At 48.1% G+C, this 15,404-nt stretch overlaps 1 protein-coding gene across 2 annotated transcripts in view; it reads left to right on the forward strand.

Moving 5' to 3' along the window:
* The window catches only part of pappa2 (pappalysin 2), a 71,497-nt gene that overhangs the window by 32,359 nt on the left and 23,734 nt on the right, over positions 1-15,404 (forward strand). For both annotated transcript variants that reach the window (XM_086172856.1, XM_086172857.1), the window contains exons 13-20: positions 18-103; positions 4,095-4,291; positions 6,329-6,439; positions 9,462-9,597; positions 10,887-11,061; positions 12,716-12,781; positions 12,863-12,959; positions 14,217-14,394. In XM_086172856.1, the coding sequence (XP_086028982.1) occupies positions 18-103; positions 4,095-4,291; positions 6,329-6,439; positions 9,462-9,597; positions 10,887-11,061; positions 12,716-12,781; positions 12,863-12,959; positions 14,217-14,394 (1,046 nt within the window). The remainder of the gene's footprint in view (positions 1-17; positions 104-4,094; positions 4,292-6,328; positions 6,440-9,461; positions 9,598-10,886; positions 11,062-12,715; positions 12,782-12,862; positions 12,960-14,216; positions 14,395-15,404) is intronic.

A 15,404-nucleotide genomic window follows, 5' to 3' on the forward strand; every position in this document is an offset into this window, starting at 1 on the left:
GTCGTGTCCGACCGCAGGGCGGAGGAGTGCGACGACGGGAACCTGCTGGACGGCGACGGCTGCTCCAGGAAGTGCCGGAAGGAGCCGGGCTTCAACTGTATGGGTGAGTCCACGGAGTAGGAAGGGGGGGGTCGAAACATCTGGATGTGAAGGCGGCGGAGCGGCGAACGCCGACGAATACCGAAAACCGGCAGCCTCGCGAAGCAGAGGAGGAAACGGTGAAGCCAATCGAGCGTAATTTTCGGGACGTCGGAGCTTCTGGCTGGAACCGATTCTCCCGGAGCTCTAATGCGAGAAGACAGGGCGTAAGAAGAAACAGATGGGGGGAAGGAGGGGAGGGGAAGCAACGTTTTTGGTTAGTTAAGTCACATGTCTGGGCCTGGAAAGCTGACGCGTCCCGACACCAGGCTGGCAAGGCGGCCCAGCTGCCGTTAAGCTCGGATCCAAACGCGTGGCAGGCATGTTTCCCTTATTAAAGGGGGCGACGGGGCTCCGACCGTCGGTTGGGGTTTGGCGATCGGCTTCAGAACTTCTGCATTTCGGAGGAGTTGCCGGTTGAAGGCTAGCGAGCTCTTGCGAACATACAAGATGAACTTTATTGGCAATTCTTTTGTCACGGCGGCGCAACAATGACGGTATGAACATAAATAAAAGAGACAATTCAGCCGTGTGTTAGCATGCTACTGTTTTTAGCCACCACCGGTAGGAGATGTTCTCCCTCCGCTAGCAAGACCGCTTCATTTCGGAGGAGTTGCCGGTTGAAGGCTAGCTCACTCTTGCGGCTTGCAAACATACAAGATGAACTTTATTGGTAATTCTTTTGTCACAGTGGCGCAAGGATGGCGGTGTAAATATAAATAAAAGGGACAATGCAGCTGTGTGTTAGCATGCTAATGTTTTTAGCCAAACCGGTAGATGTTCTCCCTCAGCTAGCAAGACCGCTTAGCTGCCTGTTGAAGGTTAGCTCACTCTTGCGGCTTGCAAACATACAAGATGAACTTTATTGGTAATTCTTTTGTCACAGCGGCGCAACAATGACGGTATGAATATAAATAAAAGAGATAATTCAGCTGTGTGTTAGCATGCTACTGTTTTTTAGCCAAACCGGTAGGAGACGTTCTCCCTCTGCTAGCATGACTCATTCTGTGAAATGTACCGCTCCCCTCGCTAGCGTGTTATGGCATGTTGCGAAAGGCTAACGCTTGCGTGCGCGACCGGCGCGGTTAGCTTCTTTGCGTTACCGTAACTGGACGTCACGACCGGGTGACGAAGATCGCTTCAGAACGTCTGCATTTCGGTGGAGTTGCAGAGGCTAGTGAGCTCTTATAGCTTGCGAACATAGAAGATGAACTTTATTGGTAATTCTTTTGTCACGGCGGTGCAACGACGACGATTTAAATATAAATAAAAGAGATAATTCAGCCGTGTGTTAGCATGCTACTGTTTTTAGCCAAACTTGTAGGAGATGTTCTCCCTCTGCTATGAAGACCGCTTCATTTCGGAGGAGTTGCCGGTTGAAGGCTAGCGAGCTCTTGCGGCTTGCGAACACATGAGATTAACTTTATTGGTAATTCTTTTGTCACAGCGGCGGAATGATGACGATATAAACATAAATAAAAGAGATAATTCAGCCGTGTGTTAGCATGCTACTGTTTTTAGCCAAACCGATAGGAGACGTTCTCCCTCTGCTAGCATGACTCATTCTGTGAAATGTACCGTTCCCCTCGCTAGCGTGTTATGGCATGTTGCGAAAGGCTAACACTTGCGTGCGCTAGCTTCTTTGCGTTACCGTAACCGGACGTCACGACCGCGTCGGCAAAAACACCGGTCGGCGCTAATCGCAACGCTTGAAACCCAACTCTTTGCGCTCCCCGTCGAAAGCCGACTTTTTGTTTAGCTTCCGCGCCACATTAGCTTTCCCCCGGTTAGCTGACCTCATAACAAACCGCCCCCCCCCCGTCCCGTGTTTACACTGTTGCGAAATGTTTTCGCCGGATCGCCTTCATCGTTCAGGAGACGTCTGCCGGCGACGTGTTTTGTTTTCTTCCCCCCTCCGCGGTTCGATTTGCCCTCGGCGAGGGGAGAGAGCGTCGAAAAAAAGAAGAAGAGGTGGGAGGGAAAGAGTGATGTTTTGCTTCTCTTCTGCCAAAATGGCTGAGCCGTCACGTCATCGCGGGTCAAAACCATCTATAAATAAACGGTGGCAATGTGAAACCGAGGGAACCGGCGAATCCGATCGGTAGGCGTCGGACCTGTCAATCCCAGATGTTAGCATGATAGCATCGGCTTGAAACCAATCGGATGGTACCGTCTATTTAATTCACTTATGAAACATCGATATAGAATAATCGTAGCGATGCCGAGAGGGCGGGGAAGCCGATTACCGGCGCATTTCGGAATTATCCAAAAAATGCTAATCGGCCCGTTCCGTCGGTCCATTTGTAGCATCGCTGATAACGATATGAATCATGGACTTTTTTATTCCAGCCTCATCTCCTTCACCATAAAAAGAAATCCTCTCCATGTCGGCGGGGGTTCGTTTAAGTCCTTATTCGACCGTGTTTTCCGTTCCGTCTGTTACCCGATCTGCTCGGGAGGACCCTCGGCGTGATGTAACCCCCTATTTCGGGCGGCCGCTCGTCACCGGTGTGTATTCCCCGTGCGTGGGGTTCGGGGTCGTTCAGTCACTTCCTGTTCTATTTTGATAGATTCGTCATGCGCTTGTCAGTTTGGATTTAATCCTCCACCGCGACTCCTCGCCAAGACCCGTTTCCTCGACATCCCCATCTTGCGACCGCCTTATTTTTGCACCGCGTCCTCGAAGCAGATTTAGGATCGGAGTCACATGTGGTTTGACTAAACCGGGCTTTTGATAGCCTGACATGACCTTCCAGTCCAGTTCAAGGTAGATCACCGTTCAGAACGTCCGCTAGTCGTGCTAACTTGACCGGGACGTCGCTTCCTGTTAGCCTCGCTAGCATCCCAACGTGTCGGCTAACGACGCCTTCCTGTTCTGAAAAGGCCGACCGGAGAAGAACCGACCTCCTGGAAACATCGAGGGGAGAAAACAAAACTAATCGTTAGAGCTAGCTTGACTTTTTGGACGCCGTTAATGCTCGGCAACGTCGCCAGAGAAATATTTGGAGCTCCGAGGCCACGGGGGTCCGGGGGTTGGTCTTCCCGAAGAGAACGCCGAAGAGGTTACGGCGTGTCCAACGGCAACGTACGACCCGAGGCGACGGCGCTACGAATGTAACCGTCTGATCGGATAAAGCCGAGCTCCCGGCGCGTCGAGCACAGATGGTCCTAATCGCCGCCGCCGTCGTTCGATAAATACACGTCTTGGAATCAGCCGGGTTTAATCATTTTCGCAGGTGTTGTTGTCAGAGACGCGCGGTGGAAGTCGCGCCCGCCGCCAAACGAACCCGGGACGGCAATATGGCATTGACTTGTCTAGACTTCATCTCCGAGCGCTTTATCAGAAACACGTTTTCCAGCGGCTAATCGGAGCCAATCGCGCGGCGCTGTTTGTCTTAACTCCCGCAGCTGTCCAGACGCCGGCGAGGCCAAGCCTCTGAAGCGGAGGATGTTACGTTACAAGCTGTTGTTGGCCACGCGCTCCCCGTCCCAACCTCCCGAACCTCCGTCTGCTACGGCGGATTATCGATACCGTATTCCGCCGCTCGTATGCGAGCAGCTGTGCGCTCGTCTGGAGTTCTTCTCCAGACGAGCGTCCTCCGGCTCCGATTCTAATAACATCAATTACATGCTCGGTTGTTGCCCGTCCAAGATTCCTATACTTTGGCTCGGGGCTCCGGCCGGAGCCGCCGGCCAAGGAGCACATCGCCGTAACCTTCGGGGAAACGAGCGAGACGACTTCTGGCTTTTTATAGACACGCAGCGAAACAAACCCGCGTGAAAATCCGCTGTGAAATGACTCCTCGGACCCCCCTGCCAAGCCGGGTTGCCAAGAAGTTCGGTGAAACCGGGTTTCGCGGCGAGCGGCTAAATGGCGCCTAGCGATATAGCATCGCGGCGACCCATTGTTATTGCTCCGCACGGCGTCCGGTGACCCCGCCCCTTTTTTTCCCCAGGCGAGCCGAGCCAGTGTTACGTCTTCGACGGCGACGGGGTGTGCGAGGAGTTCGAGCGGCGCTCCAGCGTCCAGGATTGCGGATACTTCACGCCGCTGGGCTTCATCGACCAGTGGGCCGCCACCGCTTCCGCCTCTCATCAGGACCCCGCCCACTGCCCCGCCCACGCCGCCACGGGCGAACCGTCGCTCGGCAAGGTATGGAAATACACCCTGGGGGTTCGATGCTTCCTCACGCACCTGCCCGAGTATCATGGCGGCGCTTCTTCCAATGTCTTGGAAGGTCAGGTCACTTCAGAAGAACTCCCTGGGAACAAATCTAGTACGAGTCCCAAGTAAGGAAACCTCATAGCTAGGCGCCCCCAAATGAAGCAGTTTGACTGTTGCTGACCAAACTAGTTTTATCCAAAGAAAGCAGGATTGGAGACTCTGAAGAGAATGGAGTTTTGGCTAATTGTTAGCCTCCCTCAGCTTGTGCTAGAACAGTACAGGCCAGTCGGACCTCGGTAAATATGATTTCAACCAACATGAGAGAGAAGAACTCTGGTATTGTATTATGAGGAAGTCTGGAGAGAAGTGTGTTAGACTGGTACAGGACATGTATGCTAGCTGTGAGACAGTGGTGAGGTGTTCTGCTGGTGTGAGAAGTTCAAGGTGGAGGTGGGTTTCCATCAGGGATCAGAGGTCTAGAGGAAGACCAAAGAGAAGATGGATGGACATAGAGAGAGAGGACATGAAGGTAGTTGGTGTGAGAGAGGAGGATCCAGACAATAGGGTCAGATGGTGAAGGTGGATTCGTTGTGGAGACCCCTAAAGGAGGAGAAGATGCTGCTGTTTCGATCACAAGAAGAGTAGCCTGACTGTGCCCCTGCAGACCAGGGTCGCACCATCAAGCCCAAACCCAAGGTTTCCTGACTTACACCAGACCTGAAAGCCTGCTGTCCACTCCTAGCACCTGCTGCTCAACACCTGTCAGAGGATACTTTGCTAAAATCTGACGTTTGGAGCACGCCTGAGAGGAAGGACCTGACACCTCAATGGAAAGCCAAACATCTCAGTAAACATCTAACATTCACTATCTAGACCACCTATCCTGCACTCAGGGTCGAGGAGGCACCTCGCACAGGTTCCTGGTTGGGTTCCTTTCTGTGTGGAGTCTCCATGTTCTCCCCGGTTCTCCTCCGGGTTCCTCCCACACTCCAAAAACGTGCTGGAAGTTCATTGGAGACCCTAAATTGTCCCCACATGTAGCCCCGTGATTGGTCCGAGGCGAACCCCAACTCTTACCCGATGAACGTGCGGACAAGTTCAGGACATCTTCACACACCTGCGATTGCACATTCTGGGAATCCAAAGCGACCCGTGTGTGTGTGTGTGTGTGTGCTGGGTGACGTAACACCCGCAAGCAGATCAGTCACTCCTGTCGCAACAACAAAAAAAGGGGGAAGCAGTGGAACGCTATTACTTTAGTATTTTAAAGCAGTATTTGATTTGAAATAGGCATATTGTAGCCTAAGAAGAAAACCAGTAAAAAATATGGTAAAATTCTCCGACGCGACTCCTGACGACATCAACGCCTTAAAAGTACCAACTGGATCCGATGATAGAAGAGAAGCGACAAGAAGAGGAAGAAACCGAAGAGCCGGACGCTCAACAACAGGGCTTGTTGGACTCTTGTTGGACTCTTGTTGGACTCTTGTTGGACCCTTGATGGACTCTTGATGGACCCTTGTTGGACTCTTGATGAACTCTTGTTGGACTCTTGTTGGACTCTTGATGGACTCTTGTTGGACTCTTGATGGACTCTTGTTGGACTCTTGTTGGACTCTTGATGGACTCTTGATGGACTCTTGACGGACCCTTGATGGACTCTTGATGGACTCTTGACGGACCCTTGATGGACTCTTGTTGGACTCTTGATGGACTCTTGACGGACTCTTGACGGACGGGGACGTTTATGAAAACATTTTCAACCAGAGGCGACTGCTTGTAAGCATGTTTCTGAAGAACAAAACCCCAGTAAAGAAGGTTGGTTGCGGGTTCATATCTGTAAATACCATCAAAACAATCACGTCTCCACGGGGCGTCTTGGAACGCAACTCCCGGGAAAAGCGAGGCTCCGCCGCACCTCCAAAACAAAAAGCCGAAAATGAAAACGCCGAGGGAGAAGCTCCTCCTGGTTCTTCTCCGACCAATTTTTTGTTGACCGGAACCCCGTTTCTGTTCTCCGCCAAGCTCTGCAGGTACCAGCACCTGGAGAGCGAGAACCCGCCTAGCGATGCCTGGTTCCCCTGCACGGCGCGGCCGGAGATCAATAACGACCTGGAACATTCGTTCTGGCTGAAGGTACATATGCATGTGTGTGTGTGTGTGTGTGTGTGTGTGAGTGTGTTTTCCCCCTCCGCTGAATGAACGTGGGTGGCTGCGCTCCCGCCTTCGGCTTCCAGGACGGGGTGGAAGGGGCCTCTCGCGCAGACGGCGGTCCGGTTCCCCCCCCCCTCGCTAACTCACGCACACTTGCATTCCTCGCTGGCTAACGGTGGCGTGATTCACACGCCGCCGCCGTGATTGTAATTGCTCCTTTTCCCGCTCCGCTGTGAATATTCGGGCGATTAGCGAATCCTGGCCGAGCCCTCGTTGTTCATATTCGAGCGTCCGGATGACTCACGGAGGAGTCAAACGCCGTTTTTTTTTTGTTTGTTTTCAAACGCGCTAACGTTTAGCTTTGGCTCGTTTGGAACGAGCTAAGGAGTGCTCTGGCCGGGCGGCGTCGTGTGTTTGGATCGAACATCCCGAAACCCCGACAAAATATCCCATATATTAGCATTTCATGGCTATTATATGGATTTAAAAGCAGCTGTGAAGGCGCCGTCGCCCCCTGCTGGCCTGGAGGTGGAACTACATGTGAATGGCGGCGCTAGCGGCGGCGGTTACCGTTCTTCTGCAGAAGCTGCTGCTCACAGATGAAGTCACCAAAGTACAGTGAACCCTTGTTTTTCGCGGGGGTTACGTTCCAAAAAGAACCCTTGATAGGCAAAATCCAGGATGTAGAAACCTTTTTTTTGTTTTTACAATTATTATACAATTAAATACTCTATTATACATTGAAAAGAAAGAACAAACCATTTTAGAGGCTCAATCATTTGTTTCCCAAATAAAAGTATTGTACTTTAGAAACGTTTTTTTCAACAAATAGCTTCTGTACTGTCAAATAATAATTTTAATCATCAATGTAAACAGAAGGCTTCAAATGGCAGAGATTAGCTCCGCCCACCGCGGTAATTGGATTAAACGGGAGAAAATTATAAATGATTATAAAAAAAAATTGCGGACAGTTGCAACCCTTTTTGCATCCTTATTAAAACTTATCGCTGCTGTCGTCCTTATGTTTTTTTCTTCCTTCTTTACGGAACGAACGGAAGATTCATTCATTCCGTAATGCCGACCTACAGCCGCATAGCTTTTAGCTTCCCTTAGCATGTCCAGAAGTTTAACTTTATCTGCCATAGATAGCATCTTCCGCTGCCTTTTGTCGGTTCAGAGCGTTTTGTCAACATTATGGGTTTTAGAGAAAGAGAATTTGCACGTACGTCATGTAAATGTGTCAAGCTGTTTTACGTACGTGTACATATTAAACTGCAACGTTGTTGACGCACAGGTAGAGAAGAAGCGGAGTGACTTTTTAGCCAATCAGAATGCAGAACACAATGCAGGATGCAAATCCGTGAAGTAGCGAAACCGTGAAAAGCTAACCGCGTTCTAGCAAAGGGATCACTGTAAAGCAGAAAAAAAAAAAAAACATCTTCTAGTTTTGGTAACTACAGGTCGGCTCTTTAAAAAGAAAAGCGACCTAGCATGCTAGCGCGCTAAAGAGGCGGTGCAGAATGTGTATCTCCGCTCGAGGACGGTGAGTTACGGGAGCTAAACGTGGCCCGATTGACCCGCCGGCCCGACGCTCTCCACGCTCGCCCTCATGCACTCTGCCTCCGTCTGCTCTTCAGATTTCCTCCCCCCTTCTCTTCTTCTTATTTAATCTTTCCACAATCATCCCGCCGGGTCCCGGCTGAGCCGCTGATTTGACTGATGGCTTCACGGCGGCGCGGCGGATTAAAGATGAAGCGCAGCGACCCCTCCTCACCTACCGCCGCCTCCCCTTCCCTGCACGCAGCCATTCATTTTTCCCGTCTCGCTCATCATTTCCACATTTTTTCGCCTGAATGACTCATCTTTCCATCCTCCCGCTTCCTTTATGGACACCCTCTTTATCAGGAGCATCTCCGCCGCCCCCCAAAATAACCCCTTTCACCATCTGAAAAGCCCCTCGCGTCAGCCCTCATCCATCTGAGTGCTACCTCCTCATGCGGAGAAGCGAAAAGCTTCCCATAATTTATATCCATTTTGGGCAAGAGCTCTTCTTTTCTAGTACTTCCGGTGGGACACGTTGCATCCCGGCCGAGTACGAAGCACGAATACACGGTGATCCCTCGCTAGAACGCGGTTAGCTTTTCACGCTACTTCACGGATTAGCATGGTGCGTTGTGTTCCGCATTCTGATTGGCTAAAAAAGTCACTCCGCTTCTTCTCTACCTGTGCGTCAATAACGTTGCGGTTTAATATGTACACGTACGTAAAACAGCTTGACAAATTTACATGACGTACGTGCAAATTCTCTCGCAATTTGGAGTTTCTCTAAAACCCGTAATGTTGACAAAACGCTCTGAACCGACAAAAGGCAGCGGAAGATGCTATCTATGGCAGATAAAGTTAAACTTCTGGACATGCTAAGGGAAGGTAAAAGCTATGCGGCTGTAGGTCGGCATGACGGAATGAATGAATCTTCCGTTCGTTCCATAAAGAAGGAAGAAAAAAACATAAGGACGACATCAGCGATAAGTTTTAAAAAGGATGCAAAAAGGGTTGCAACTGTCCGCAATTTTTTTTTATAATCATTTATAATTTTCTCCCGTATTTTTTAATCCAATTACCGCGGTGGGCGGAGCTAATCTCTGCCATTTGAAGCCTTCTGTTTACATTGATGATTAAAATTATTATTTGACAGTACAGAAGTTATTTGTTGAAAAAAATGTTTCTAAAGTACAATACTTTTATTTGTGAAACAAATGATTGAGCCTCTAAAATGGTTTGTTCTTTCTTTTCAATGTATAATAGAGTATTTAATTGTATAATAATTATAAAAAAAAATAAAGGTTTCTACTTCACGGATTTTGCCTATCACGAGTTCTTTTTGGAACGTAACCCCCGAGAAAAACAAGGGTTTACTGTACTTCATATCGGACTACGCTGTAGTAAAGGAGCAGCTGAAGTACAGCAGATACTCGCCTCATCTTTCTTTTCTCCTCACGCCCAGGTGGGATTCACCAACTCCGGCGTGGCGGCCTCGGTGATGGTGTACTTGGCCTCAGACGGGCTGTGGTCGGGCGAAGAGTGTCGGCGGACGGCCACCGTCCTCCTGTCGGACACCACGGGGAGGAACCACTCCCTGGGTATTTGCTTCATCTATAGGACCCATGGTCCAGATCAGCTGGAGAAGGGAGTCAGGATCCAGGGGATGTAGCCAAAGAGGTCCGGCAACAAAGGGCGGAGGTGGTCCGGATCCTCTAGTGTAGAGAGAAGGTAGCAGAGGAGGAGGGTTGGGAGTAAAAGGACAACAACAAGGCACCCCTGCGTCAGACACCAAGAGTTCACTTGGTTTTCCTTAGAGCCACCAGTTTTTGGAGTAACCCTTGCACCCTGGGAGGCTCCGTCTGGTGCCCCAATGTAGCCTACGAATGGCAACCCCAATGGAGTCGTAGTGAGCCTCGGAGAAGAGGCGTAGCAGCCTCGATCGGGTTTAAGGACCAAGGAGTCCAAAGATGAGATTTGCAGTGGTCTGTGTCCAACCCCTCAACCCCTCCCCAAAAAAACAGAAGTCAGGAACTGGAGAGACATCGGCAACCTAGCACAAGGAGGTCAGGAAATCGACGAGTGGAGGCATTCGAGATCTTCCTGGATAGGAAGTATGCAGCGCAGGAGGTGTCAGGACACCATCAAGGCAGCATAAGGAGCCGGGGTCATGTAATCTAGGCGAGGGCTTAAAGGCAAGGGACCAGTGCAGGCAGTAAGGGACTTCCAGGATCTTGTATCAAGAGCAGGCACCTCAGGAGGAGCAGGAACTGGAAGGGTGTCAGCAAGGTAGCACAAGGAGTCAGGATCTCCCTCCATAAACCAGGTCGAGCCTCGTAGGCAGTCGAGCAAAGGAAGGCGGTCGGGGTCTTCCAGAATAACAGGAGGGACCACACAGAGCAGGGTCACAGATCGGAGGGCCGTCAAGTGAACACAAGGAACCTCTTGCATGGACAAGGTCAAGTGCCAAAGGTGTAGTATAGGTAGTCCAGCAAGGGATGGACGGAGGCCGTCAGGACCTTTGGGTTAGCGAGCACACAGCACTGGAGTGGCCGGGTGAGGGTCAACCTAGCACAAGTAGAGCAGATCTTCCAGGATGCTAGGTGAAGCGTCAAGCATAGGTAACCGTGCAAGGACGCCGGCGGTCAGGACGTTCCCAAAGAGGGACTCAGGAGGCAAACTCATAAAGCAGGGAGGTAAAAGACACCCGGACGGTTGACAAGGGACAGGAGACGGGTGTGCAGCAGCAGCATACCTGGGTAGACAACCAGACCTAGCAAGGGAAGAGAAGCGTTATCAGTTTAAATACAGAATACCTTTCCAAGAGAAAACCGTTTTGGCGGCACTCACGTTAAACCCCGGCGTTAATTGCATGAATCGGCTCTCCAAGGAACCCATGACCTCTCGTGCCACCGGAACCCGCTGGTGGTCAACGTGACCCACGACCTCTCCCAGCCCTTCTTCCTCACGGCGTCCGTCATCCTCCTCTTCTCCACGCCGTCCGTGGCCGTGGCCGGCGTTGCCCTGAGGACCTCCTGCCACTTCAGCACCTTCGCCCTGACCGGGTGCGCATCAGAGGGTGGGCTCTCCCACAGCTACCTATTTACCAAGTGCACACACACACACACACACACACACACACACACACACACACACACACTGCATGCAAAAACTCATCTAATCATTCACATTTTAATCATCCAAGGTATTTTTTATTTTATTTCATTAGTATTTCATTTTTGTCATTTCCAGAAATCAATTGAAGACATTTATATTTATATATTTTTTTTCTCTAATGTCTTTATATGGAGGTAAAACTGAACAAAATATTTTTTAAATATGCCGATTTTTAAAAAATATTTATAATAAAGGAATTAGCATATTAGCATATTAGCATATCATTTGTCATTGATGGTGTTTGGCTATAATTTGTCATTTCCGCAAATCAATTGAAGACATTCATATTTATATATTTTTTATTCTCCAATATCTTTATATGGAGGTAAAAATGAACAAAATATTTTTTGAATATGCCGAATTTTAAAAAATATTTAAAATAAACAAATTAGCATATTAGCATATCATTTGTCATTGACAGTGTTTGGCTATAATTTTTCATTTCCACAAATCAATTGAAGACATTTATATTTATATATTTTTTTCTGCAAAATATCTTTATATGGAGGTAAAAAATGAACAAATTATTTTTTAAATATGCCGATTTTTAAAAATATTTATAATGAATAAATTAGCATATTAGCATATTAGCATATCATTTGCCATTGATGGTGTTTGGCTATAATTTGTCATTTCCACAAATCAGTTGAAGACATTTATATTTATACTTTTTTTTTCTCCAATATCTTTATATGGAGGTAAAAATGAACAAAATATTTTTTGAATATGCCTATTTTTTTAAAATATTTATAATAAATAAATTAGCGTATTAGCATATTAGCATATCATTTGTCATTGATGGTGTTTGGCTATAATTTGTCATTTCCACAAATCAATTGAAGACATTTATATTTATATATTTTTTTATTCTCCAATATCTTTATATGGAGGTAAAAATGAACAAAATATTTTTTAAATATGCCGAATTTTTAAAAATATTTATGATAGATAATAGATAATAGATAATATAATAGATATTAGCATATCAGCATATTAGCATATCATTTGCCATTGATAGTGTTTGGCTATAATTTATCGCCGTCAGTTGACTAATTACTGCTGATAAACTGATTGTAACGGTAATAAACAATACATACAAACTCATTTTGGTACGCGATCCACGTTTTTGCCTACTTTGATTTCAAGGGGGCCAAACCGGTAAAATCATAACGTAATCTCCTGGAAGCAACACTAAGCCATTGTTCCTTTGTTTTCGAGAACAGATCAATTATAAAAGCCTATATAAGAAGTAAATATGCTATTTACATGCTATTTACAGCTAGTGTAACATCGCGACTGGAACAGTGCACGCCTTAGCAGACACTATAAAAACTGCATTTTTAGTTTTTAAAAAGTATTTTGTTGTATTTTTTCAAATTGTGTATGTACTCCGCGGACCGGATCGTCCCCCCTGGCGGGCCGGTAGTGGCCCGCGGGCCGTACGTTTGCTCGACACCCCCGGTATCAACGATAGCAATCATCGATCGGTATTGATTTGCCATCAGCTGGCAAGCCTTGATTGGTTCTCTATCCCCGTGACAGTTGCCTGCGGCCGTCATGCCAGACGGACAGCTGCCGCCCGCCGCCGGTGGAGCACGCCGACGTCCGGTAAGGTCCCGTAGCCCCGCCTCCTCCCGTAGCCCCGCCTCCTCCCGGCGAGCGTCTCCGTTGACGGGCGTGTCGCCGCAGGTGCTCGGGAGGAGGGGAGTCGTCCCGCTGCACCGTCCGCTGTCACCGTGGTTACGGCGTGGCCGTCCTCAGCGGCCGGGGGATCCCGGCCCATCAGGTACGGATTTTTATTTCTATCTATCTATCTATCTATCTATCTATCTATCTATCTATCTATCTATCTATCTATCTATCTATCTATCTATCTATCTAGCAAGCTAGCAAGCTAGCAAGTTAGCACGCTATCTATCTATCTATCTATCTATCTATCTATCTATCTATCTATCTATCTATCTATCTATCTATCTATTTTTATTTATATCTATCATACTATTGTGCACTCCTTACCTCACTTGTTACTAAGAAGTTTTATCACTGTTTACTAAGACACTTTATAGTTTCACTGAGATAGTTTATAGTTTATTTTTATTTCTAATTCTGCCTTTTTCTTTTTATTATTTATTACTGTTATAGTTTTCTGTAACTCTGGCACAACAATTTCCTTCGGGATTAATAAAATTGTTCTTATCTTATCTTACCTTATTTATTTTGATTTTATTATGCTTTTTTTTAATCCCTCGCTATGAGCAGCTGGAAGCCACTGAGCACTTTAATGAACGTTAATTTAATTAAAATGTGTTTTGTTTAAGTTTGTTCATTTTTAAGATGTCATTTTAAATTCGTAGCATCGACATAAAACGTTGACGTTTGTTTTTTCTGCCGGTGGATAATTAAAAGTTTTTTTTTTTTGTTTTTTCATAAATTTGGATTAAAAGTAACAATTCAAAATGTTTTGTTGCATGCAGGAATGTCATTTTGTTTTCCCTGCAGTTGTCTACTAATTTAAAGTAACATAATTTTCTTTATACATAGCATAAAGGACAAAAAAAAAAGGTTATACAGGACTGTCTCAGAAAATTAGAATATTTTGATAAAGTTCTTTATCTTCTGTAATGCAATTACAAAAACTTAAATGTCATACATTCTGGATTCATTACAAACTCAAATATTGCAAGCCTTTTATTATTTTAATATTGCTAATTACGGCTTACATCTTAAGAAAACTCAAAAATCCTATCTCAAAAATGTTAGAATATCATGAAAAATTAATTTTAGTTTTTTTAATTGCATTACAGAAGATAAAGAACTTTATCACAACATTCTAAATTTCTGAGACAGTCTTGTATATGTGTTGATTCATTTTATATTACAAATATTTTGTGGGGGGGGGGAGCGGGTCCAAAAATGTCTCTTTGGGGGGGTAAAGGTTGCCGAACCCTGGGATGGGAGGAGCCAAACAGAACCCCCCGTGTGATTGGCCGGATCGGTCACGTGACTAAACAGACGCCACGCCTCTTTTCCCGGCGTCCCGCAGAGGCAGGCGGAGGTGGAGTGTTTCCACGGCCTGTGGGACCGAGTGGTGAGCTGCCAGCCGGTGGACTGCGGCGCCCCCGGCCACACCCACGTCTACCACGCCATCTTCAGCTGCCCGCACGGCACCACCTTCGGCCAGGAGTGCTCCTTCACCTGCGGCGCGCCCGCCATCTTGCAAGGTCGGTCCGAAATGACATCCGTTTCGCCCGTGGACCCGCCAGAAGCTGCGGTTTTCCAGCCTGTGGCAAACGCATCGGACTTACATTAGCAGTCCCTGTTCCCAAGTATTCTTCAAATGATCCGCTTTGTTTTGAAAATAAAACATTCCCGACCGCTTTTGTAAGCGTCTAAATCCCCCCCAAAGCCCTCCGCCCCTGCGTCAGACACCAAGAGTTCACTTGGTTTTCCTTACGGCGACCAGTTTTTGGGGTAACCCTTGCACCCCGGGAGGCTACATCTGGTGCCCCGATGTAGCCTCCGAAGGGCAACTCCGATGGAGTCGTAGCGAGCCTCGGAAAAGAGGCGTAGCAGCCTCGATCCTGGCTGGACCGGCGCGGCGGTCGGCTTTCCAGGACCAAGGAGTCCAAAGATGAGATTTGCCGTGGTCTGTGTCCAACCCCTCAACCCTTCCCCAGAAAACAGAAACCGGAGAACACTGACATGGCCTGAAGACAAAAACACTCAAAGCCTCTCCAGAACGTGACACTTCGAAGAGGCGGCGCGAAAACCCGGCTGTAGGAAAGAGCCGGCGGGGGTTTGAAGTCCACGTCAGAAACCCCAAACACAAACCAACTGCGCCATACCCCACCTTTTGCCAGTGGGGGCCCCGCGGAGAACCGTCCGACCACAGCACAGGCGCTCGCAGTCCGTAAAACAGTCATTAGGGCTTGACGGCGCTCAATTATGGTCGAGGAAGCGGGGGCTCCGCCTCGGAGGGAGTTTGGAAGGAGGCGCCCCTGAGATTAGTGGGCTCCGGCTTCGCTAAGCCCCCGGAGGCCACGCGGATCGCCACAATGTCATTCGATCAGAGCAGCAATCCGGCCGAGGTAGCCTAATATCGCTGTTTTGACGAAGCCCTGGATGTGGAAGGGCGGGCTTGTTTTGCTCACCAAGACCTTCAAAAACCGTCTGTCCAGGGACGGTGACCATTTGCCTAGGCAAGCTAACGATTAAGCTAAGCTAACGTGGT

The sequence above is a fragment of the Fistularia commersonii genome, chromosome 25 (genome assembly GCF_037954325.1).
Source record: "Fistularia commersonii isolate RoL2024-O1a breed Wild chromosome 25, RoL_Fcom_v1.0, whole genome shotgun sequence".
Classification (NCBI taxonomy): Eukaryota; Metazoa; Chordata; class Actinopteri; order Syngnathiformes; family Fistulariidae; genus Fistularia; species Fistularia commersonii.